Source organism: Mya arenaria, chromosome 2 (assembly GCF_026914265.1).
Source record: "Mya arenaria isolate MELC-2E11 chromosome 2, ASM2691426v1".
In the NCBI taxonomy this organism is placed as follows: domain Eukaryota; kingdom Metazoa; phylum Mollusca; class Bivalvia; order Myida; family Myidae; genus Mya; species Mya arenaria.
Genome location: NC_069123.1, coordinates 28336559 through 28363952, shown reverse-complemented (window position 1 = coordinate 28363952; position 27394 = coordinate 28336559). Strand labels below are relative to the sequence as shown.

At 34.7% G+C, this 27394-nt stretch overlaps 2 protein-coding genes across 3 annotated transcripts; both read left to right on the top strand.

Moving 5' to 3' along the window:
* The first annotated feature begins 13159 nt into the window (after nucleotides 1-13159).
* On the top strand, nucleotides 13160-16610 carry LOC128214124 (uncharacterized). The gene is made up of 7 exons (XM_052920403.1): nucleotides 13160-13271; nucleotides 13431-13709; nucleotides 13952-14104; nucleotides 14280-14319; nucleotides 14503-14519; nucleotides 14801-14907; nucleotides 15509-16610. Exons 1-7 carry the CDS (start codon nucleotides 13160-13162, stop codon nucleotides 15683-15685), a joined length of 885 nt encoding a protein of 294 aa, XP_052776363.1. The 3' UTR covers nucleotides 15686-16610.
* A 7345-nt stretch (nucleotides 16611-23955) lies between these two features.
* Nucleotides 23956-26884, top strand: LOC128225197 (uncharacterized). Of its 2 annotated transcripts, none has more exons than XM_052935262.1 (7): nucleotides 23956-24243; nucleotides 24405-24683; nucleotides 24943-25047; nucleotides 25220-25259; nucleotides 25445-25461; nucleotides 25758-25864; nucleotides 26453-26884. In XM_052935262.1, exons 1-7 carry the CDS (start codon nucleotides 23967-23969, stop codon nucleotides 26612-26614), a joined length of 987 nt encoding a protein of 328 aa, XP_052791222.1. In that variant the 5' UTR covers nucleotides 23956-23966; the 3' UTR covers nucleotides 26615-26884. The 2 variants fall into 2 exon arrangements, with proteins under 2 accessions (XP_052791222.1, XP_052791221.1); XM_052935261.1 differs by having other exon boundaries at nucleotides 25746-25864.
* Nucleotides 26885-27394: the final 510 nt, after the last annotated feature.

The window sequence follows — 27394 nt, the reverse complement described above, 5'->3', positions numbered from 1 at the left end:
GCGATTAACATATTATACAGATTTTTGATTGACTATTTGATTGACTAATTATTTGATTGATTGATTGATTGATTGATTGATTGGTTGGTTGGTTGATTGATTGATTGATTGATTGATTGATTGATTGATTGATTGATTGATTGATTGATTGATTGATCGATTGATTGATTGATCGATCGATTGATTGATTGATGATGATGATGATTTACATAAGGTGTTTTGTTTTAGTTCCGCCTGGCCAGCCATTTCTTCAGTCAACGAGAGTCGTCCAGGATTGTCCCAAATGCCTGGTTGGCATCTTAAAGTCAAATATGTACGATCATGTATTTTGCAATACATCTGGGGGCACACTCCCATACATATACCTCGACGATGTTGAATATAAGGCGTACAGAGATACTTCCACGGGGAATATTTATAAAATTTCCCGAACAGTACGCGAAGCAGATCATATGAAGACCGTCACCTGCAATGTTTCGAACGCAGCGCTTGAAAAACCGTTAACAACGTCGGCTAAACTGTTCGTTGCACGTATATCACATTCTGACTCTTCTTTATTTTAAAAATACCTTGACACACTTCATATGTGAAACAAAAGGTCGAAAAACACGTCATGATTGATTTATTTGGTGAATAATTAAACATTTCAAATTGCGATTTCCTTTCATCCTACATGAACTATTGTTTTTGAACGTATCCGCATCAAATTATATTTCAAATCCGCAGCAAATGTGAGTATTTTTACATTTTTGAAAGCTGCACTCTCACACATTGTTCATTTTTTTTTGCATTGGAACGAGTCAATTTTGCGTTAATATAGAAACCAGTGATACAGGACTGTGTACAAAATATTAAATTGCAATGTTTCATATTTATTTTTGAATACTGTGGTTGAAAAAGATAAGAACGCTGAAATGAAATTTTCGGAAGATTCCCTGATAATTGAGATTCGTTCTATTGTGAATTATCTTAATAATAACTGAATTGAAGACATTGATGCCAAAATCAATTTATCATGAGACAAAAAAATGTGTTTAAACTTTCATTAAGTTGTTTGTTGCTTAATATAGATTTATATAATTATTTTTTTAATCAAAAGTGGTATTGAAGTATTGACAATCTTTTTTTCATTTAGTAAAACCTGGGGTTCCAGTGCTCAACGTACCTATCTTGCGAGAGGGAAGTCCAGCAAATATCACGTGCATTTCAAGAGGAGGGAGACCCGCCACAAACTTAAGTCTCTGGTTGGATGACGCGAATGCTTCAGTAGACCATGTAAAGACTTACGACAACTCGACAAGAACATATACAACAATTATAACTCTTAACGACCCTGCCAGAAAAGATTGGAAGTCTGTGTCGTGCGCGTCATCTTCATCCTTATTTGGGAAAACAGCGACACAACGAAAGACAATTAATTGCAAATGTATGTTCTGTTGTCATCATAGTTTCACGCTAAGAGTAAACCCAAACCCAAATAGTAAGAATCTTTGCAAACAGAAAATGTGAACATGCAGTATGATTCATTTTGCTCCTAATCCCAAGACCTATACGCATATTTTTCCTGAGGATCCATTATTCTTAATCATGTGAATCAACCGGAGGCATTGTTTAAATGTAATATGTGCACGACCCAATGATAAGGACACTCAGATATTGAATCAGGACCAATGCTTAGAAAATCACTGAGTCATATAAATGTCTTGCTAATAGCAGTTGGTTTGTCCGTTTTTGCCATACCATTTAAGTGATACTCGTATTCAAATTTTAAAAGCAATACAAACTTATGAGTAACAAACCTAAATTCGGAGTGATAAACCTTTAACACCTAACTAAATAATGCATTTATGAAAAATATTTATTACTGATAATAAGACTGTAATAGCTGAAAACGCATAAATTTTAATGACTGGTGGTCCTAGAAGATTTACAGTTATAACCATAATGTAGAAATATCGTGTTTTCTGAATCTTTTTTTCAAATTAAACACGGTATCTTCATTAGCCCCATTGTTTAAACGGTGTCAAACGGTGAACTTACCGCAATGTATATTATATAATAAATATATGTTTGTTCCATGCGACAATAACCCCACGGATTTTGCAATAGATTATTTATAATACTGTTTTGTTTTCTTTTTCCTGTGGATTTTCCTTGAATTTTAAAGACTGTTATCTAAACATCAACGTGATTGAAACACATTTTTTTCTGATTTTAGCTCTTCTTTATAAAACAACAGTTGGCATAACCCCCGATGGCGAGTGTAAATAAGCTTACCATACCCTTTTTGGCATTTTTTGCGGATCCGTGGTCTAGTGGTAACACACTTGGGGGGGGATGTTAAATCGTTGTCCCGTGAGATAGTGCTATACACGGTTGCACATTAAAATTCCTGGGTAGCTCTTACCAGGGTTACATTTTGTCGGTCCACTATGCTCCAAAATCCTAAAATGACTAACGATCATATCGGAGTACTTGCCGAATGGGCCTTGCCCGAGTGCGAGTGTAAACAAGCTTACCCACCCTTGGTGACATAAAAGTGGCAAACGTTAATAGCGTTCATAACGAAAAGCTTATCAAAAATATCAAATTTCAAATTTATGCTCCTATTTAAAAACATATTGTACACGTCCGATAATTCTGACTAAAGAATTTGACTAACATTGCCTCTTTGTCGATTAAAACGTGGGCATCCGTTTGCCCGTGATTCTGTTTGACTTGTTTTTAATCACAGATCCCCCAACGATGCTGACAATGGATGCACCAACTATAACAAGCTATTCGCAGGACAGCTATACTCTCAAGTTCAGTTGCTTCACGGAAACATACAATGACCATTGCTTGCTATCCTGGACAAAAGATGGCCAACTGCATTATGCAAACACATACGAGACAGAAAAAATACAGGATTCGGCCTTAATGGAGTTTGCCATAGTCAGTAAAGAAAACAATGGTCAAACTATTACCTGCAGCGTCAATTGCTCCAACTTTGATGTTCAACTGTCCAAGTCGCATATTTTACAAGTACCATGTACGTATCTCGACTAAGTTTTTAGAGTTCTAAAATACTGAGGAGTCATTGCCAGTCTTTTGTATTTATAAGAGGCGTTGATAAATGAAAAGATTGTCATGAACAATAAAATATAAATAACTGACTATTTCTATTTTTCAATTCGCATTTGCCTATTTCAGATAAACCGAGTGCTCACTTGTCGGTTAAAGACGAAGTATTGCTAATGCTGATGACTCTACCAGCGTAACTTGCACGGCAACGAGCTTTCCACTTTCGGATATTGTTTGGACGGTAAACGGAGACACACAACTCCTCGTTTGCAATAAGTCCGAGAAATGTGTGATGAAAACTATCCCGATAGAAACAAAGGAACACCGAAACTACACGTGCACAGCTTATTTCGAATTCGGAAATTATAACACAAGTGCGATTAGTTCATTTCTTGCAATTAGAAGAGGTATGTTATTGATAATTTTAGTATATTGTGTGAGCTATTTATATTGTGTTTTTTTTTATTAATATTTACGTATGTTTTAGTTATTACAGAAATTGACGACGGCCTAATGATTAAAATGATATTTTCGAAAATATCCAAGAACATCTCGCTATTAGAACATTATGATTTCAATAAATCAAACATGTTACATAAAGTTCCGATTTTATTTCCATAAAAGCTTCGAAACAACAACCATATGAAATTCCAAATGAAAGTGAAGATGCGTCATTGACCAACAGTAACGGAATACCAATAGTGTGGATATTCATTGGTTTGGGCGTTATTTTTGCGGCTGTCATTCTTTCAACGGTCATCGTATTGGTCAGAAAACGTAAGATTACCTAGCATTTGTGTGGTGGACTTTTCGTTGTGTTTTCGGGTCACTTCTCACAGAAATGGTAGCAAATTTTGTAAATATTATGTTCAGGGATTATCTATTGTATCCATGGATTCCACCTCGTCGCTTTCATTTGACATGTATTTCTTCTAATGTAGGGCTTTTAAAGAAGAATCAACACATAAATTCAAGTGAAACGTACGTACATTTAGTATGTTTTATTGTATCTTTTTAGTTTCTACAATTCTACATTCATGTAGTTTTAGTTGTTTTGAACAACATTTTCAACGTTTAGAACGCGCTTTCCGTTGACAATTGGTGTAGCTGGTCGTTTATACATTAATAATGAACTATTTATAGTTATGACTTTTTACAATGCCTTTTTCAGTCAACCTGTCCAACATGGTGGTGAGTTATTCGTCTCATGTAATCAAACTATTTAAATGTTAAAGTTGAATATCACCTAGGTAATAGCCATGGATTTGGTATTTTCATGGCACCGATATGTCGATTAAATGGCACTGATATGTCGTTAGATGTTAAGTCAAACTTGTACTGTGTTTTTGTATGTGAAACAAACATTGATCTATAAATTCCGAAAAAAGCATACGTACCTTTACTACTATGTTGACCATTGCATAATAACCGCTTAATTTGTTTGCCGTATATAACAATATATGTAAACGGTTTTCACTGCAGCCGACGTGCAGGAAAATGAAACAGTAGAAATGAACGAAGAGGTTACATACGCCCAAGTTAACAAAATCAGAACAAAAAGGACAGAAGCAGTGGGGCTTCAAACGAAGGTAGTATGTTCATTACATCGGCTGTAAAGGAAAAGTCACAGTTGAATGATCTGAAATAAATACCAAAGCAATCCAAAAACGATTGATAAGCAATGAATAGTCTTTAAACTGATGAACACATGTATTTGAAATGAAACTGAAACATGTACATTTTTTCTGAACCATTTCCTTAGAGTTAGATCAAAGTTTCAAAGTTCTATTCGCATAACACCCAAAAGGCCATGGCCCATGTGGACAAATATCATATTCAGTGTTTACAGGTGAACACATGTACAAAACAGTATTACCAATATTATTACTAAAATTAACTGTCGGTACATCAAAAGAAAAACATCAAGCAATAAAGCAAAATACTTATCAAACTAATTTGCATCATTTTGTATTTCATGAACAGATAATCTTAATCGGTTTGTCAGTTATTTTTCGATGTTGTTTATTTTTGTTTCTTTTTGCATCTAACAAAATGTATTTACATCGTGTGGTCACTCAAAACACTCATGTGGCATTTTAGAGAATTTGATCTAAGCAAGATTGGGCAATCGTACTACATTTTTTTAGTATATTGTCGGCACTCAAGAGCATAATTATATTTTCTAGGGTTCAGATACCAACCTGGTTTATGCAGATATAGACATCGAACATTTGGAGACAGCCAGCAAACCACCTTCGAGACAGAGGCCGCCAAGTCCGACAGAATATGCTGACGTTGATTTTATAAGAACAGAACGTGGATCAAACAGTGACAATATTATTACCTAAAGTCAGGGAAAATAATAATTTTACATACGTGCCAATAAGCTGATGCATTCAAATATAACATATTTCTGAATATCAAAATTATTAATTGATTTAAGTCATAAATCAATCTGAGAAATGGAATTTACCATTTGATTTAAAAAAGACATGTATAGGGAATTTCAGCGAAATCAGTCCCACTGATAGCAATCGTTTAAGAGTTTTGAGATTTCCAAACAAATAATATGTATATACATGATTATACTAATTTACTTTAACTCGATTGTGAAGACGTTGCTTGTTTAACTTGTTAAAAGTATTCAGTTTTGATTTATCTTAATCAAACTTATAAGTTGTTAAAGAGGTAAATTTCAGTTTAAAAAGACAACCTGTACTAAAGAGAATGCAGTGGAGTTTTTCTCTTACCTTTGGTAAAAAGTGTTGAATGATTTTTAGCTCTACAACCCAAGGGCCAGAAGAGCTTATGCCATGTCGTGGTGTCCGTTCGTCCGTCTGTGTGTCCGTAAACGATTGCTCGTGAACGCGAAAGTTTTGAGTGTATCTCAATCAAACTCATACAGTATAAATGAGAGCTCAATTTCTCTTTTAAACTAGCCATATCCGCATATGCATGAGTAAAGTATGGCCATTGAAATGCTATAGCCCTAGCAGAAGTATACTCTAAGGGAGGCAAACTGTACAGAGAGTTGTGTAGTATTGTAGTGATTCTCTCTTTTTGCCGTCGGTGAACCATGAGGATCATTGATTGCTTTCCTTTGAATGTGGGCTCAGTATAGTGCCTGTAATTTGTATATACATTATTTGGGTAAAAACAAAAACACCAAAAAAGTCCAGACGGTGGAGCATAGGACATCATGGGCATTTTGTTATACTTTTACTTAAAATATAGGGGCGCCTTGTAAGATGTTTTGTCTTTACCATCTTTGTAATGATGTATTTGTACAGTCTTGTTTTTGTAAATACTTGTATTTGTGTATTCTTTTGTTCAATTCACTGTTTGAACTATAAAATATTCATTATAGGGTCTTTTAATAAAGTTTATCGAACCAACAGTTTTCGTTTATTCAGCGACACCTACTGAATCTAAATAGGATGACAGCAAAATTAATCTTTACCACTTGTAATTGTTGTGATTTATAGTTGATAATATATATTTATGTATTCAACAATTAAATCGTCCAAAATTACTTTATATGTCAATTTTGGAGAAAAAACAACAACAATAAAATACGCTCAAATTTACATTTAAACCAGTTAAATTTCGGGCGGGGGAAGGGGCGAATGCCAAAAGGATGTTCCTCTAGGATACGCCCCCCCCCCCCCTTTAAAGTCAAAGAAATGACACCACCTTGGCGAACTGGTTTTCGTAAAGATAATGCTATTTGACATATTTTACTAGTACCATTGCGGTTAACATTACATTATAGATCGCGATATGACGATTTCATCATACGTCGAGCTTCCCCGCCAAGTCTAAACTGTTCAAACTTTTTGTTGCAAAATTATATCTTTAAAGTTAACCTCAGTAGTTGCACTAAGGCAGTGGGGCTTTTCAAAAAAGATCTTAGTCAGTTGTAGTGGTAAATTAAAATTATCTTAGAGCCATAGTTTTATAATCTTGCCACATATATGTATTTGTGTGAACTAAACTCTAGCCGACATTGGAAATGAACATTAACATTAAGTTGACGAAATAAAAAAATCCATGTATTGTTATTTGCGACGCTTATACAGATTTTAGAATTTTAGTCGTTACTTAAATTATATAAAAGTAGAGTTTAAATGTCAGTTATAAATGGCAAATATCGAAAAAAAATTCCTAAACTTTGTATCATTTTAAATGTTTCCTAAGTTAAAATCCCACAGATATGTCGACAAAAACAACTGCCAAAATTAACATTTAGTCACAAGTGCGTTATTTAGCATGCGTGCTGCTTAAAATAGAGACATTTCGCACTAAACACGTTAAAAAGACATTTTAACCGATGTAAATAATAGCTACGTGGCCACAAATCATCAGTTTAAAAGGCGCGAAATATTGCTTAAATTATCTGTACACAAATTATATCGTATTTTGTTTTTTATTATTCAAGTCAAATGAGTTTTAAAACCAAACTATATTGTTAGCTTATAAAACTGACCTACTGTTATCAATGGCATTACATGATGGCATATATATACAAAATATAAACAGTGGCATTTTATCATAACATGCAATTTCAATTTCGATATTGCAAAGGTTTTCATTGTTATAAAATAATTTTCCTCCATAGTTTCGTACTTTCGCGCCTTCGTGTCTTCGTCCCTTCGACTTTGCACTTCCGCTCCTTCACCCGTTCAGTCATGTAGCAGTCATGTAGCTCTTAATCAATGTTTTGCTCGGGGTCAGTAAAACTTGCAATTGTTTCATATCTAGCGATTCCTTGTTTGTTGCATATGTAAACTGATTTGCAAATTCATATGATTGAACAAGTAAACACAATGGCGGTTCCAACGTTGAAGCATAGGGACCATGCCACCTCACTCATTGGCTGACAAGGGGAAATTCTAGACATCACTATATTAAACTTAAAATAGCTGTACATTTTCTTGAGGGAGGACCCCCACCCCTTGCCCCTTACCCCCCCCCCCCCCCCCAATATCGATTGTATGAGCATACTGAACAAAATTTCAACCCAGCATTAACTTTCCCAGAAATGCATGCAGATATAATTTGTTCTATAGTAAGCGAATACTTTTGTTGAGTATGTCGTTTATCTAGTTCAATATATATATATATTACCCCTTAAAACATAACATTTCAATAAATCAGTTAAAGAACAAGTAAGAGACACAAGTCACTGTACAGAATGGGAATCGGCCATAAGGAAAATTATTTAGATAAATCGTATATATATATACATTTATATAGAGAACGTGTATGCCGCTTAATATGATCCGCGAGCACAAGAAAGACAATTCGTTCTCATAGTTAGTACAACTTAACACCGAGTTGTTTCCCTTACATCAAAAGTGCATTGTTTCTATTGAAGAAACCCATTCCCATTCCCATTCCGTGCAGAGATGATTGGTCAGTTCATGATAAATGATTGAAAAGCGCTTGCGCTAACGAAAAGCAAAGGGACGAATGGGCAAAGGTACGAAAGTACGAAGGCGAATACACGAATGCAAAGGTACGAAAGTAAAAAAGGCAAAGGGACGAAGGGGCAAAGGTACGAAAGTACGAAGGCGAATACACGAATGCGAAGATATGAAAGTACAAAGGCAAAGGGACGAAGGGGCAAAGGTACGAAAGTACGAAGGCGAAGACACGAATGCGAAGATACGAAAGTACAAAGGCAAAGGGACGAAGGCAAAGGAGCGAATTAAGTGGCATTCGTACCATCGTGTCTTCGCCTTTGTGCCGTCGTGCCTTTCAGTCTTTGCGTCTTCGCCTTCGCCCCTTCGCCTTCATACTTTCGGATTTTCGTCCCGTACGTTTTCTGTTACGGCCAATGTGTTTTCAACCTTACGCGAAGGAGCGAAGACCTGAGGGGACGCTCCTTCGCCATTGGATTTTCTTACTTTCGTCCCGTCGCTTCTTCGCCTTCATATCGTCTTCGTCGTCGTCCCTTCACGACTTCGCTCCTTCGCGTAAGGGAGAAGGCACCACGGGCCGAACAGAACACCGTCAGTAAATTTGTCTTTTAAATGAAGAAAACCTGCTTGCTTCACTTTCGCAAGCTGCGGTAGTTGGCTCTTGGAAAACTAAGATGACATTCGGAACTCCTCGGCCATTTTCTTCGAAATCAACCTCGGATGTAAGCCGGTACATCAGAAGAAGTAATACGTACAATTGTAATCTATATAATTTATTAAAAGTAATGTTTTAGCTTGTATTTTTAGATCTGAGTTTAAATTGATTGCCAGTGAAGTGTATTATTTCAAACGTTATTCAAGATTCCAAAGAGTTAAATCAAGTTTAACTACTTAATTGCAATGACTACGCGATCTACTTGCAGCGTAGTTAAAATGTACCGATTTCTGACATTGTAAACCGTTCATATATTTCCGAGGTTGTTTTCGATAAAAATGTCCGAGGTTTTCCGAATGTTGACTATCAAATTTGGTAACTGTATACACCACAACTGGGACCGATTTACAATTTGGCCGTAGAGGCGACGCTTTGAGTCTATGATTGCTAGACAAGGGTTTGTTATTATATCATTTGATCAAGTTACTCAGATTTTGCCTTGAATTGATGCATGCTATCATATTCGAAATAAACATTTAAATTTATTGTTCTTCATGATTTAATACTCTTTAAAACAAACACAAATAAAAACAAAACACATTATTCAGCTCTCAATTGCACTCAATATGTCATGTTTTGATATGGAAGAGCATATAAACAGAAAACAAACATCTTGCTTTTTTACTTGCCGGGAATCAAACCCGTGACGCCTTAGTGAGAAGCGGGTTCGCTAACGACTGCGCTAACAGAACAACTGTCATTTTATATAACAGTTATGTATGTTCTGCTTGGTTTTACAAGTTCGAACTATGATGGGTTATGTGAAGAATAAACCACACTGATGAGTGTAAAGGACATTTGATCACTGTCAAAACCTTATACTTAATTCGAATTTGACACCCTCGTGACATATTATTCACGACTAGCATACTGTGCGTCCAAACAAACACCGGAATATATTCAACACGACGCCGATACATGCAGTTAATACAGTATGAACAACGACCGTTTGTTGTTATAATCAACAACTAAAGTATAATTTACAGAAGCTAACACTTTTCCAAATGATAACTAGAACAAGTTGGGTTATAAGGCATCACCTTCCATATTAACACTTGGATCTATATTATATACACGAATGTTTGCTCATATTCTTAGATAAAATGCCTTAAATATGACTTTTGTCATAAGATTGGAAAGTCTCGAAAACAAACTTACTGCAAGACTCTTACAAGTGAAGCCTTTAAGTGACATCTTAATGAGGAAGATACAAACAAAAAAAAATTTGACAACACTAGGTTAGTCATTGTCTTAAAAGTGGAAACGGATATTAACAATTTTATAAGCCAAAAAGCAAAGAATCAATATAATTCTATGTTTCAAATATACTCATTTCCTGGTAAGCAAAGTTGCAACTCTGGTATATCAAGCTTAAATAAATGGTCCCTTTGTTTGTGTTGTTGTATTAAATAGTATGTTCGTACATGAAGTTAGCAGAGAATATTGGAATTTAAAGATGTTCTGTTTTTTGTAGTTAATAATGTCAAAATGAGTGTCAAAATGAATGTGCCATCCGTCATAGTGTTTCTGTCCATTTGCTTCAAGGGAGGTTAGTAATAATTGATAAGTGAGAGTAGTATTGTGTTATAGGTGTCAGCCTCTCAACTAAGAGGTTTTGGGTTAGATATCGAACAGGGGGGTATTTTCTCATCGATCTCCTAAAGGGACTATACACAGATGATACAATTGCAAGTAAAAAGAAAATTGTCAAAAACTTACGTAAAATTTATATCAATATGTACAACGCATTAAATCCATTTTGCTGGTTGATCACATCGCTTACGACACATGTATCTTTCGCAGTTTTGGGGTAGTTTTCCAATTCCAAATATACTTTGTTTGTCTACCGCGTAAATCCCAGTAAATTTAAAAATAGTTTCGGTATTTGTATCTGTGCTAATCACTTGTCTTCCACATGCTAAATATACACATTATAAACTGGAAACCAGTATGCGCTAATTTTATACGGGTAAACTCAGCTGAGACGGCGACAAAATATTATTTTAATTATGTGAAATAATGTATTATCGGCCTCCTACTAGCTCGTATTGACATTTCTAAGCTTGTCTTCTTGAAATAATGTATACACCGATTTGCGGACCATCTGGTGTCTAGCCCCTTTAAAATGGACACCAGTATTGCTTTCTACCCAAGAAACGGACGTTATCTAGAGTGATTCTATGAGCTATCCGCTTAAGTCATAATCGAGCTTAAAAAAAGTGGTATAAACTTTAAACTTATTCCTAATTATTTGATCTAATCGAAACATAATAATAAGATAGTTTGTGGTTTTATTCAAAACGCAGTTATATTTTATATTGCACCGTAATATTTACAATGTTTGGAAGTCGTTACATGTCACAACGTATGATATTATTTCTATAGTTTTATATATAAATGCATATGATATTCTTTCAGTTGTTGGCAATAATTGTGGCATTCTCAGTTATTCACAGCCAACTTTCAATGGGGGAAATGTTACAATAACCTACAAACCAATCAAATTTTCGGCTACTGAAAAGCCTATCATTTTCAACAGTGATGGCAAGAATTGGATACCTGTTCTGTCAACCATTATGTCTAATCCAATGTTGAGCGTCTTTACCACGGTGTTTGAAACAAATATTCTGAATACTGTATACCTTCATGCAAAATACGGGTCATGCTACAGTGAAGAAATCCGCCTCCACTTACAAGGCATGTCAGTTTTGATTTTATATTGTTTTATGCAATTAAATGCGCTGAAATAAGCTATAGGTTTTCACGAAGTTAGTTAATTATTACCTTTGTACAAAGTACTGTTCTATTTTGTAAAATGGTTATTCATATAATTGTAATATAAAATTTATGTTAGCAAGAATCTTTGTAAACAAAAATGTGAATATGCAGTATGATTCATTTTGCTGCGCATCCCGAATCCTAAAGTCATTGTTGTTCCTGAACCAATTATTCTTAAATATGTGCATCTGTTGGATGCATAGTTTTAAAGTAACATGTCATATGTTTTATCAGGACACGTGGTTAAAAAATAAACATGGCCAAGCATCTTATTCAAGCACATTTCAAATAAATCATTAAGTTCTATTTAGGCCTTACTAGTATACGAGGAAACTGTTGTTCCTTGGTGTAGGGGTTGACACTGACCTGTTGCCCGAGGCCATAATCTAAATATTAATTTTATAACAAAACATTTGTTTCTGATTTTTGTCCGTTTTAATAAAAATAGTAAATATATTGTCATAGCGGTGACGTAGTCGACGTGCAAAACGTTAAGTGTTGTTCAAAGCTTAAAGCTGCACTCTCACAGACGTTTGACAACTTTTTGTCTTGGAACGAGATTATTTTTGCGAAAATGCATGGTAACCAGTGATATAAGACTGCTGACAAAAATAAGATCGCAGGTTTTCATACTTATGTTCAAAAATTGATGTTTTGTGCATTTTTCTTCAAGCGCTAATAACGCTTTTAGCCATGAAAAATTAATTTTCGAACGGAAAAAAACTGCGATCTGATCTTTTGTCATATGTCTTATATCACTGATTTTCACATATTTAACGGTTAATCTGTGAGAGTACAGCTTTAAATCATACTAAAGTCATCAAAATGACATTTTAAATTCATACTTCTATTTTAACGCCACGCAAACGTGTGTATTAAGTCCTATCATTCTCACTAAAGTACTTGATTAACTATGCCCTTTTTTCGGAAATAAAAAAGCGACGAGAGCGTGGATCCGTTTGCTGCGGGTTTGATTGATTTACTATCACTTACAGATCCACCATCGACGCTGACAATGAACGCATCAAATATAACAAGCTATTCGCAGGACATATATACTCTCAATATCAGTTGCTTCACGGACATAAACAATGACTATTGCTTGATATCCTTGACAACAGATGGGCAACTACTTCGTGCAAACGGATACGGGACGGACAAAATACATAATTCGTCTTTAATGGTGTTTGTGAATGTCAGTAAAGAAAACAACGGTCAAACTATTACCTGCAGCGTCAATTGCTCCAACTTCGATGTTCAACTATCGAAGTCGCATATAGTACAAGTACCATGTGCGTATCTCGACTAATTTATACAGTTCTAAAACCCTTTGGAGTCATTACACGACTTTTGTATTTATAAGAGGCGTTGATAAATGACAAGATAGTTATACATAATAAAAATAAATAATTGACTATTTGTATTCTCCAAATCCCATTTGCCTATTTCAGATAAACCGAGTGTTCACTTGTCGGTTCAAGACGAAGTATTGCTAAATGCTCATGACACAACCAGCGTAACTTGCACGGCAAAGAGCCTGCCACATTCAGATATTGTTTGGTCGGTTAACGAAGACAAACAACTCCTCGTTTGCAATAAGTCCATAGAATGTAAGATTCATACACTGCCAATAGAATCAGATGAACACAGAAACTATACATGCACAGCTTTTTTCGAATTTGGAGACTATGACACGAGTGCGACCATTTCATTTCTTGCAATTGGAAGAGGTATGTTTTGATTTTAGTATATTTGGTATGCGTGAGTGCGTGCGTGCAATCGTGCGTACGTGTGCTTGTTATTTATATTTTGTTTCTTTATTAATCTTTACGTATTTAAAAACTTCACGAGAGCCCAATGTTTAAACCTATAATTTCGTGAATATCCTTTTCTCCCAAAAACATCCCGCTATTTATTGATTTCAATAAAATAAAACTTGTGACTTAAAGTTCCGATTTTATTTCCATAACAGCTTCGACACAAAAACCATATGAAATTCCAAATGAAAGTGAAGATGCGTCATTGACCAACAGTAACGGTATACCAATAGTGTGGATAGTCATTGGTTTGAGCGTTATTATTGCGGTTGTCATTATTTCAACGGTCATCGTATTGGTCAGAAAACGTAAGATTACCTAGCATTTGTGTTGTGTTTTTTTTTTCGTTGTGTTTTGGGGTAACTTCTTACAGAAATGGTAGCAAATTTTGAAATATCATGTTCGAGGGTTATCTTTTGTATACATGGATTCTTTTACTCTACCTCCTCGCTTTCATTTGACATGTATTTTTTTCTATTGTAGGGTTTTTAAAGAAGAATCAACACGCAAATTCAAGCGAACCGTACGTATATTTCATATGATTTATTGTATCTCTTCAGTTTCTACATTTCTAAATTCTTTTAGTTTTAGTTGTTTTAAAAAACATCTTCAACGTTTAAAATGCACGTTCTGTTGAAATTAGTGTAGATGGTTGTTTATACATTAATAATGAACTATTTATGACTTTGTACAACGTCCTTTTCAGTCAGCCTGTCCAACATGGTGAGTTATTCATCTCATGTAATCAAACTATTTACCTAGGTAATAACCATGGATTTGGTATGTTCATGGCACCGATATGTCGAGTAAATGGCACCGATATGTCGATTAAGTGGCACTGATGTGTCGATTAAATGCTTAGTCAAAATAGTACCTGAAAACACATGATATGAACATTATAGACCAAAGAATTATATCTATATATTTCGAAAAGCAACATACATATCTTTACTACCAAATTGTTGGCCGTGTATAACAATATATGAAAATTGTTTTCAATGCAGCCAACGTGCAGGGAAATGAAACAGTAGAAATGAACGAAGAGGTTACATACGCCCAAGTTAACAAAGTCAGGACAAATAGGACGGAAACATTGGGGCCTAAAACGAAGGTAGTGTGTTTATGGCATCAGCTGTAAATGACAAATCACATTTGAGTGGTCTTAAATAAATGCAAGAGCAATCCAGTCTTAATAGTCTTTTAATTGATGAACACATGTATTTGAAACAAACCTTAAACATGTACTTTAAGTTTATTAACAGTTTTCTGGACCATTTCCTTAGAGTAAGATCAAAGTTTCAAAGTTTTATTCGCATAACATCCAGAAGGCCATGGCCCATGTGGACAAATATCATATTTAGTGTTTACAGGTCAACGCATATACAAAACAGTATTACCAATATTTTTACTAAAATTAACCGTCAGTACATCAAAAGAAAACCTCAAGCAATAAAGCAAAATACTAATCAAACTAATTTCCATCATTTTGTATTTCATGAACACATCAGATGATCTTAGTCGGTTTGTCAGTTATTTTTCGATGTTGTTTATTTTTGTTTCTTCTTGCATCCAACAAAATGTATTGTCTTCGTGTGGGCACTCAAAACACTCATGTGGCATTTTAGGGAATTTTATCTAAGCAAGATCAGGCAATCGTACAATGTTTGTTTTAATATATTGTCAGCACCCAAGTGCATAATTATATTTTCTAGGGTTCAGATACTAACCTAGTGTATGCAGATATAGACATCGAACATTTGGAGACGGCCAGCAAACCACCTTCGAGAGAGAGGCCGCCAAGTCCGACAGAATATGCTGAAATTCATACTATCAGAACAGAACGTGGATCAAACAGTGACAATATTATTACCTCAAGTCAGGGAAAATAATAAGTTTACATACGTGCCAATAAGCTGATGTATTCAAATATAACATATTTCTGAATATTAAAATTATTAATTGATTTAAGTCATAAATCAATCTGAGAAATGGCATTTACCATTTGATTTACATTAGGTAAATAAGACATGTGTAGGGAATTTCAGCGAAATCAGTCCCACTGATAGCAATATTTTAAGAGTTTTAAGATTTCCAAACAAATAATATGTATATACATGATTATACTATTTTACTTTAACTCGATTGTGAAGACGTTGCTTGTTTAACTTGTTAAAAGTATTCAGTTTTGATTTATCTTAATCAAACTTATAAGTGGTTAAAGAGGTAAATTTCAGTTTAAAAAAGACAACCTGTACTTAAGAGAATGCAGTGGGGGGTTTTTCTTACCTTTGGTAAAAAGTGTTGAATGATTTTTAGCTCTACAACCCAAGGGCCAGAAGAGCTTATGCCATGTCGTGGTGTCCGTTCGTCCGTCCGTGTGTCCGTAAACGATTGCTCATGAACGCGAAAGTTTTGAGTGTATCTCAATCAAACTCATACAGTTTAAATGAGACCTCAATTTCTCTTTTAAACTAGCCATATCCGCATATGCATGAGTAAAGTATGGCCCTTGAAATGGTATAGCCCTAGCAGAAGAATACTCTAAGGGAGGCAAACTGTACAGAGAGTTGTGTAGTATTGTAGTGATTCTCTCCTTTTGCCGTCTGTTAACCATGAGGATCATTGATTGCTTTCCTCTGAATGTGGGCTCAGCAAAGTGCCTGTAATTTGTATATACATTATTTGGGTAAAAACAAAAACACCAAAAAAGTCCAGACGGTGGAGCATAGGACATCATGGGCATTTTGTTATACTTTTACTAAAAATATATGGGCGCCTTGTAAGATGTTTTGTCTTTACCATCTTTGTAATGATGTATTTGTACAGTCTTGTTTTTGTAAATACTTATATTTGTGTATTCTTGTGTTCAATTCACTGTTTGAACTATAAAATATTCATTATAGGGTATTTTAATAAAGTTTATCGAACCAACAGTTTTCGTTTATTCAGCGACACGTACTGAATCTAAATAGGATGACAGCAAAATTAATCTTTACCACTTGTAATTGTTGTGATTTATAGTTGATAATATATATTTATATATTCAACAATTAAATCGTCCAAAATTACTTTATATGTCAATTTTGGAGAAAAAACAACAACAATAAAATACGCTCAAATTTACATTTAAACCAGTTAAATTTCGGGCGGGGGAAGGGGCGAATGCCAAAAGGATGTTCCTCTAGGATACGCCCCCCTTTAAAGTCAAAGAAATGACACCACCTTGGCGAACTGGTTTTCGTAAAGATAATGCTATTTGACATATTTTACTAGTACCATGGCGGTTAACATTACATTTTAGATCGCGATATGACGATTTCATCATACATCGAGCTTCCCCGCCAAGTCTAAACTGTTCAAACTTTTTGTTGCAAAATTATATCTTTAAAGTTAACCTCAGCAGTTGCACTAAGGCAGTGGGGCTTTTCAAAAAAGATCTTAGTCAGTTGTAGTGGTAAATTAAAATTATCTTAGAGCCATAGTTTCATAATCTTGCCACATATATGTATTTGTGTGAACTAAACTCTAGCCGACATTAGAAATGAACATTAACGTTAAGTTGACGAAATAAAAAAATCCATGTATTGTTATACGCTTATACAGATTTTAGAATTTTAGTCGTTACTTAAATTATATAAAAGTAGAGTATAAATGTCAGTTATAAATGGCAAATATCGAAAAAAAATCCTAAACTTTGTATCATTTTAAATGTTTCCTAAGTTAAAATCCCACAGATATGTCGACAAAAACAACTGCCAAAATTTACATTTAGTCACAAGTGCGTTATTTAGCATGCGTGCTGCTTAAAATAGAGACATTTCGCACTAAACACGTTAAAAAGACATATAAACCGATGTAAATAATAGCTACGTGGCCACAAATCATCAGTTTAAAAGGCGCGAAATATTGCTTAAATTATCTGTACACAAATTATATCGTATTTTGTTTTTTATTATTCAAGTCAAATGAGTTTTAAAACTGATTTGTAAATTCATATGATTGAACAAGTAAACACAATGGCGGTTCCAACGTTGAAGCCTAGGGACCATGCCACCTCACTCATTGGCTGACAAGGGGAAATTCTAGACATCACTATATTAAACTTAAAATAGCTGTACATTTTCTTGAGGGAGGACCCCCACCCCTTGCCCCTTACCCCCCCCCCCCCCCCCCCCAATATCGATTGTATGAGCATACTGAACAAAATTTCAACCCAGCATTAACTTTCCCAGAAATGCATGCAGATATAATTTGTTCTATAGTAAGCGAATACTTTTGTTGAGTATGTCGTTTATCTAGTTCAATATATATATATATTACCCCTTAAAACATAACATTTCAATAAATCAGTTAAAGAACAAGTAAGAGACACAAGTCACTGTACAGAATGGGAATCGGCCATAAGGAAAATTATTTAGATAAATCGTATATATATATACATTTATATAGAGAACGTGTATGCCGCTTAATATGATCCGCGAGCACAAGAAAGACAATTCGTTCTCATAGTTAGTACAACTTAACACCGAGTTGTTTCCCTTACATCAAAAGTGCATTGTTTCTATTGAAGAAACCCATTCCCATTCCCATTCCGTGCAGAGATGATTGGTCAGTTCATGATAAATGATTGAAAAGCGCTTGCGCTAACGAAAAGCAAAGGGACGAATGGGCAAAGGTACGAAAGTACGAAGGCGAATACACGAATGCAAAGGTACGAAAGTAAAAAAGGCAAAGGGACGAAGGGGCAAAGGTACGAAAGTACGAAGGCGAATACACGAATGCGAAGATATGAAAGTACAAAGGCAAAGGGACGAAGGGGCAAAGGTACGAAAGTACGAAGGCGAAGACACGAATGCGAAGATACGAAAGTACAAAGGCAAAGGGACGAAGGCAAAGGAGCGAATTAAGTGGCATTCGTACCATCGTGTCTTCGCCTTTGTGCCGTCGTGCCTTTCAGTCTTTGCGTCTTCGCCTTCGCCCCTTCGCCTTCATACTTTCGGATTTTCGTCCCGTACGTTTTCTGTTACGGCCAATGTGTTTTCAACCTTACGCGAAGGAGCGAAGACCTGAGGGGACGCTCCTTCGCCATTGGATTTTCTTACTTTCGTCCCGTCGCTTCTTCGCCTTCATATCGTCTTCGTCGTCGTCCCTTCACGACTTCGCTCCTTCGCGTAAGGGAGAAGGCACCACGGGCCGAACAGAACACCGTCAGTAAATTTGTCTTTTAAATGAAGAAAACCTGCTTGCTTCACTTTCGCAAGCTGCGGTAGTTGGCTCTTGGAAAACTAAGATGACATTCGGAACTCCTCGGCCATTTTCTACGAAATCAACCTCGGATGTAAGCCGGTACATCAGAAGAAGTAATACGTACAATTGTAATCTATATAATTTATTAAAAGTAATGTTTTAGCTTGTATTTTTAGATCTGAGTTTAAATTGATTGCCAGTGAAGTGTATTATTTCAAACGTTATTCAAGATTCCAAAGAGTTAAATCAAGTTTAACTACTTAATTGCAATGACTACGCGATCTACTTGCAGCGTAGTTAAAATGTACCGATTTCTGACATTGTAAACCGTTCATATATTTCCGAGGTTGTTTTCGATAAAAATGTCCGAGGTTTTCCGAATGTTGACTATCAAATTTGGTAACTGTATACACCACAACTGGGACCGATTTACAATTTGGCCGTAGAGGCGACGCTTTGAGTCTATGATTGCTAGACAAGGGTTTGTTATTATATCATTTGATCAAGTTACTCAGATTTTGCCTTGAATTGATGCATGCTATCATATTCGAAATAAACATTTAAATTTATTGTTCTTCATGATTTAATACTCTTTAAAACAAACACAAATAAAAACAAAACACATTATTCAGCTCTCAATTGCACTCAATATGTCATGTTTTGATATGGAAGAGCATATAAACAGAAAACAAACATCTTGCTTTTTTACTTGCCGGGAATCAAACCCGTGACGCCTTAGTGAGAAGCGGGTTCGCTAACGACTGCGCTAACAGAACAACTGTGATTTTATATAACAGTTATGTATGTTCTGCTTGGTTTTACAAGTTCGAACTATGATGGGTTATGTGAAGAATAAACCACACTGATGAGTGTAAAGGACATTTGATCACTGTCAAAACCTTATACTTAATTCGAATTTGACACCCTCGTGACATATTATTCACGACTAGCATACTGTGCGTCCAAACAAACACCGGAATATATTCAACACGACGCCGATACATGCAGTTAATACAGTATGAACAACGACCGTTTGTTGTTATAATCAACAACTAAATTATAATTTACAGAAGCTAACACTTTTCCAAATGATAACTATTATATGTTGGGTTATAAGGCATCACCTTCCATATTAACACTTGGATCTATATTATATACACGAATGTTTGCTCATATTCTTAGATAAAATACCTTATATATGACTTTTGTCATAAGATTGGAAAGTCTCGAAAACAAACTTACTGCAAGACTCTTACAAGTGAAGCCTTTAAGTGACATCTTAATGAGGAAGATACAAACAAAAGCAATTTTGACAACACTAGGTTAGTTATTGTCTTAAAAGTGGAAACGGATATTAACAATTTTATAAGCCAAAAAACTAAGAATCAATATAATTATGTTTCAAATATACTCATTTCCTGGTAAGCAAAGTTGCAACTCTGGTATATAAAGCTTAAATAAATGTTCCCTTTGTTTGTGTTGTTGTATTAAATAGTATGTTCGTACATGAAAATAGCAGACACAATCGGAATTTAAATATATTCTGTTTTCTGTAATATAAAAGGGTCTATATGAGTGTCAAAATGAATGTGCCATTCCTCAAAGTGTTTCTGTTCATTTGCTTCAAGGGAGGTAAGTAATAATTGAGTGAGAGTATTATTGTGGTAAAGGTGTCAGATTTGGGTTAGATATCCAACAAGGGGGTATTTTCTCATCGATCTCGTAAGGCCATTTTTTTTATTAATTGGTTGACGGATTTTTTTGAAAAAATGTTGGACGGCTGTTGCGAAAAAAAAAAGGAATTCAGACTTGTAAGTTACTATTTTTTTAACAATGCATATATTTTTCAAAGCGTTTGTGTGGAAACCCAAAACAAAAAGATCAAAATATCATTAATTAATAGCAGCAGTTTGAGTTTACATTTATTACCAAAAAAATTTGTTTAAATGCAGATGGTACGTTGAAAATGAGAAAAAAAAATTGTATGATCTCAGCTCAATTGAGGCCGCCATTTTGAAAACAATTTTTAAAACTGCATCCTTATGTTGCAAAGGAACAGGCAACAGATTTTACATCATTTTATGTGCGCAGATAAAAAACTGACTTTTTTTCAAATTTTTTGGGGGGGAGATTTCGAAATAATTGGGCGGCGGATCCGTTAACCAATTTATTTTTAAAAAAAGGCCTAAAGGGACCAAATATAGATGATACAATTGCAAGTAAAAAGAAAATTGTCAAAAACTTAATAAAATTGATATCAATGTGTACAACGCATTAAATCATACCTACTGATTATCACATCGCTTACGATATATGTATCTTTCGCAGTTTTGGGGTATTTTTCCAATTCCAAATATACTTTGTTTGTCTACCACGTAAATCCCAGTAAATTTAAAAATAGCTTCGGTATATGTATCTGTGTTAATCACTTGTCTTCCACATGTTAAATATACACATTATAAACTGGAAACCAGTATGCGCTAATTTTATACGGATAAACTCAGCTGAGAGAGCGACAAAATATTATTTTAATTATGTGAAATAATGTATTATCGGCCTTCTACTAGCTCGTATTGACATTTCTTGGCTTGTCTTGTGGAAATAATGTATATACCGATTTCGGGACCATCTGTCGTCTTACCCCTTTAAAATGTACACCAGTATTGTTTTTTACCCAAAAAACGGACGCGAGAGTGATTCTACTAGGTATCCACTTTAGTCATAATCGAGCTTAAAGAAAAGGGTATAAACTTTAAACTTATTCCTAACAGTTTTATCTAATCGAAACATAAAAATAAGGTTGTTGGATGTTTTCTTCAAAAAGCAGTTATATTTTATATTGCACCGTAATATTTACAATGTATGGAAGTCGTTACGTGTAACTTCGTAAGCTATTATTTCTATAGTTCTATATATAAATGCATATATGTAATGATGTTCTTTTTTCAGTGGTTGGCAAAAATTGTGGCAATCTCAGTTATTCACAGCCAGCTTTCAAAGGGGGAAATGTTACAATAATCTACAAGCCAATCGAATTCTCGGTTTCTGAAAAACTTACATTTTTCTACATAAGGGGAAATAATTGGATACTTCTTTCATCAACCATTGTGTCAAATTCAACGTCGGGCGTCTTTACTACGGTGTTTGACACAAATCTTTCGAATGTTGGACATCTATATGCAGAATATGGTTCATGCAACAGTGACACAATTATTCTCAACTTACAAGGCATGTCAGCTTTAATTGTTTATTGCTTGTTTTATGCAATTGAAGGTGCTGAAATAAGCATAAGTTTTTCAGGAAGTTGGTTAAGTATGTCCTTTGTACACATTACTGATCTATTTTGTAAAACTGTAATATTTATATGAAACACATCAAATAATTCATCAGATTTCCAGAAACAGTACTTTGCACTTTCGTCTCCTTATTTTTAAACTTTGCTTGATTCTTAACCGAAAATAGTTTAGTCGTTAAAGCAGCACTCTCACAGATTATTCGATTTGACAACTTTTTCATTTTTTGTCTCACAATCAGCTGATTTTGTCATCAATGCTTTTGATTCAGTCATATAAGCTAACCCACAATAGAACAGATCTCAATTATTTGGAAAATTGCCGAAATTTTCAGTTTCAATTTCTCGGCTTCTGAAAAGCCTATCATTGTCAACAGTGATGACAAGAATTGGATACCTGTTCCGTCAACCATTATGTCTTATCCAATGTTAGGTGTCTTTACTACGGTGATTGTCACAAATCTTCTGAAAACTGGACACCTTCATGCAAAATACGGTTTATGCTACAGTCCAAATATTCATCTCAACTTACAAGGCATGTCAGTTTTATTTTTTTTCATTGTTTTATGTAATTGAAGGTGCTGAAATAAGCCTTACTTTTTCAAGACGGAGTTGATTTATTATTACCTTTTTACAAAGTACTGTTTTATTTTGTGAGTAGAATCTTGGTAAACAAAAATGTGAATATGGAGTATGATTCATTTTGCTGCGCATCCCGAATTCTTAAGTCATTGTTGTTCCTGAACCAATTATTCTTAAATATGTGCATCAGTTGGATGCATAGTTTTAAAGTAATATGTCATATGTTTTATCAGGACACATGGTTAAAAACTAAACATGGCCAAGCATCATATTCAAGCAGATTTCAAATAAATCATTAAGTTCTGTATAGGCCTTACTAGTATACGATTATTGCATGGTTATGTTAGTAACAGTCAAATATGTTGTTCCTTGGTGTAGGGGTTGACACTGACCTGTTGCCCGAGGCCATAATCTAAACATTAATATTATAACACAACTTTTGTTTCTGATTTTTGTCCGTTCTAATAAAATTAGAAAATATATTGGCATAGCGGTGACGTAGTCGACGTGCAAAACGTTAAGTGTTGTTCAAAGCTTAAAGCTGCACTCTCACAGATTGAACGTTTTGACAACTTTTTGTCTTGGAACGAGATTATTTTTGCGAAAATGCATGGTAACCAGTGATATAAAACTGCTGACAAAAATCAGATCGCAGGTTTTCATACTTATGTACAAAATTTGATGTTTTGTGCAATTTTCTTCAAGCGCTAATAACGCTTTTAGCCATGAAAAATTAATTTTCGAACTGAAAATAACTGCGATCTGATCTTTTGTCACATGTCTTATATCACTTGTTTTCACATATTTAACGGTTAATCTGTGAGAGTACAGCTTTAAATCATACTAAAGTCATCAAAATGACATTTTAAATTCATACTACTATGTATAACGCCACGCAAACGTTTGTATTAAGTCCTATCATTCTCACGAAAGTACTTGATTAACTATGCCCCTTTCTTCGGAAATAAAAAAGCCACGAGCGCGTGGATCCGTTTGCTGCGGTTTTGATTGATTTATTATCACTTACAGATCCACCATCGACGCTGACAATGAACGCATCAAATATAACAAGCTATTCGCAGGACATATATACTCTCAATATCAGTTGCTACACGGACATAAACAATGACTATTGCTTGATATCCTGGACAACAGATGGGCAACTACTTCGTGCAAACGGATACGGGACAGACAAAATACATAATTCGTCTTTAATGGTGTTTGTGAATGTCAGTAAAGAAAACAACGGTCAAACTATTACCTGCAGCGTCAATTGCTCCAACTTTGATGTTCAACTATCCAAGTCGCATTCTTTACAAGTGCCATGTACGTATCTCGACAGCGTTTCTAGAGTTCTAAAATACCGAGGAGTCATTGCCAGTCTTTTGTATTTATAAGAGGCGTTGATAAATGAAAAGATAGTCATAAACAATAATATATAAATAATTGACTATTTCTATTTTTCAATTCGCATTTGCCTATTTCAGATAAACCGAGTGTTCACTTGTCGGTTAAAGACGAAGTATTGCTTAATGCTCATGACTCTACCAGCGTTACTTGCACGGCAAAGAGTCTACCATTTTCGGATATTGTTTGGACGGTAAACGGAGACACACAACTCCTCGTTTGCAATAAGTCCGAGGAATGTGTGATGAAAACTATCCCGATAGAAACAAACGAGCACCGAAACTACACATGCACAGCTTATTTCGAATTAGGAAATTATAACACAAGTGCGAACAGTTCATTTCTTGCAATTGGAAGAGGTATGATTTAGATATTTTTAGTATATTTGGTATGCGCGCGTGCATGCGTACGTGCGCATGTGTGCTATTTTATGTTGAATGTGTTTCTTTATTAATCTTTACGTATTTTTAAGTTATTTAAGAACTTAACGAGGGCCAAATGATTAAACTGATATTTTCGTAAACATCCTTTTTTCCCAAAAACATCCCGCTATTAGAACATTATGATTTCAATAAATCAAACATGTTACATACAATTCTGATTTTATTTCCATAACAGCTTCGACCAACAGTAACGATATACCAATAGTGTGGATAATCATTGGTTTGAGCGTTATTATTGCGGCTGTCATTATTTCATCGGTCATCGTATTGGCCAGAAAACGTAAGGTTAACTAGCATTTGTGTTGGGTGTTTTTACGTTGTGTTTTGGGGTCACTTCTTACAGACATGGTAGCATATTATGTAAATATTATGCTCGGGGATTATCTATTGTATCTATGGATTTTTTACTCCACCTCGTTGCTTTCATTTGACATGTATTTCTTCTAATGTAGGATTTTTAAAGAAGAATCAACACGTAAATACAAGTGAACCGTACGTAGATTTATTTGATATTATCTCTTCAGTTTCTGCATTTCTACATTCATGTACTAGTAGTTTTAGTTGTTTTGAACCACATTTTCAACTTTTAGAACGCGCCCTCCGTTGAAAAAAGGTGTAGATGGTCGTTTATACATAAATAATGAACTAATTATGACTTTTTAAAATTACTTTTTCAGTCAGCCTGTCCAACATGGTGAGTTATTCATCTCATGTAACCAAACTATTTAAAAGTTAAAGTTAAAAGTCACCAAGGTAATAGCCATGGATTTGGTGATTTCGTGGCACCGAGATGTCGTTTAAATGGCACTGATATGTCGATTAAATATTAAGTCAAAATTGTACTGTGTTTTTGTATGTGAAACAAACATGGATCTATATATTCCGAAAAAAAAATCCATACATACCTTTACTAATATGCTGACCATAGCATAAGAACCGCTTTAATTGTTTGCCGTATATAAAAATATATGTAAACAGTTTTCACTGCAGTCAACGTGCAGGAAAATGAAACAGTAGAAATGAACGAAGAGGTTACGTACGCCCAAGTTAACAAAATCAGGACAAATAGGACAGAAGCAGTGGGGCCTAAAACGAAGGTATTATGTTTATGGAACCGGTTGTAAATGACAAGTCACAGTTGAATGGTCTGAAACATATGCAAAAGCAATCCAAAAATGTATGATAAGCAATAAATTGTATTAATACTGATGAACACATACATTTGAAATAAAACTGAAACATGTACTTTAAGTTTATCAAAACATTTCTGAACCACTGTTTTAGAGTAAAGTCAAAGTTTCACAGTTGTACTTGCATAACATCTAGAAGGCCATGGCCCATGTGGACATATATCATATTCAGTGTTTACAGGTGAAGGCAGATACAAAACAGTATTAACAATATTATTACTAAAATTAACTGTCAGTACATCAATAGAAAAACATCAAGCAATAAAGCAAAATACAAATCAAACTAAATCGCATCATTTTGTATTTCATGAACATATCAGATAATACTAATCTGTTCGTCATTTTTGTTTCGATATTGTTTATTTGGGTTTGTTTTTGCCTTCAAAAAAGTGTATAGACTTCGTGTGAGCACTCTGTCTCAAAATACTCATGTAATCGCACAATGTTTGTTTTTTATATATTGTCGTCACTCAAGGGCATTATTATGTATTTTAGGGTTCAGAAAGCAACCTAGTTTATGCAGATATAGACATCGACCATTTGGAGACAGCCGGCAAACCACCTTCGAGACAGAGGCCGCCAAGTCCGACAGAATATGCTGAAATTCATACTATCAGAACAGAAAGTGGATCAAGCAGTGACAATATTATAACCTAACGTCAGGGAAGATAATAACTCTACTTACGTGCACATAAGCTGATGTACTCAAATGCAAAGCATTTCAGAAAAAAAATAATTCTTAAATGATTTAAGTCATATTTAATCTGAGAAATAGCATTTACCATATGATATACATTCGATAAAAAAGACATATCCTATTCATTTTCAGCGACATCAGTCCCACTGATAGCAATCTTTTTTAGAGTTTTGAGATTTCCAAACAAATAATATGCATATACATGATTATACTAATTTACTTAAGCTCGATAGAGAAGACGTTGCTTGTTAACTTGTTAAAAGTATTCAGTTTTGATTTATCTTAATCAAGCTTATAAAGTAATTAACTATTGCATGAGATCTCGGTTCCTTCCTTAAACCACCAATATCCGCCTTTTCACTACTTGATTATGGTGGCCCTTGAAATTATCATTGCTTTTGAATAATTTGCTTTCGTTGCCATTGAAAGATTTCAGTATAAGGGAGACAACCTGTATTCAGTGACTGTAGTTTTTTTCACTCCCTTGTCTAAGTTGTTAAAGTGGTAAATTTCAGTTTTAAAAAGACAACCTATTCTGAAGAGAGTGCAGTGGGTTTTCTCTCTTACCTTTGTTAAATAGTGTTGAATGATTTTAAGCTCTACTGGCCAAAAACCAGAAGAGCTTATGCCATGGCGTGGTGTCCGTTCGTCCGTCCGTGTCCGTAAATAATTACTCGTGAACGCGATGCAGTGTAAAGTGTTGATTGTATATCTCAATCAAACTCATACATTAGATATCC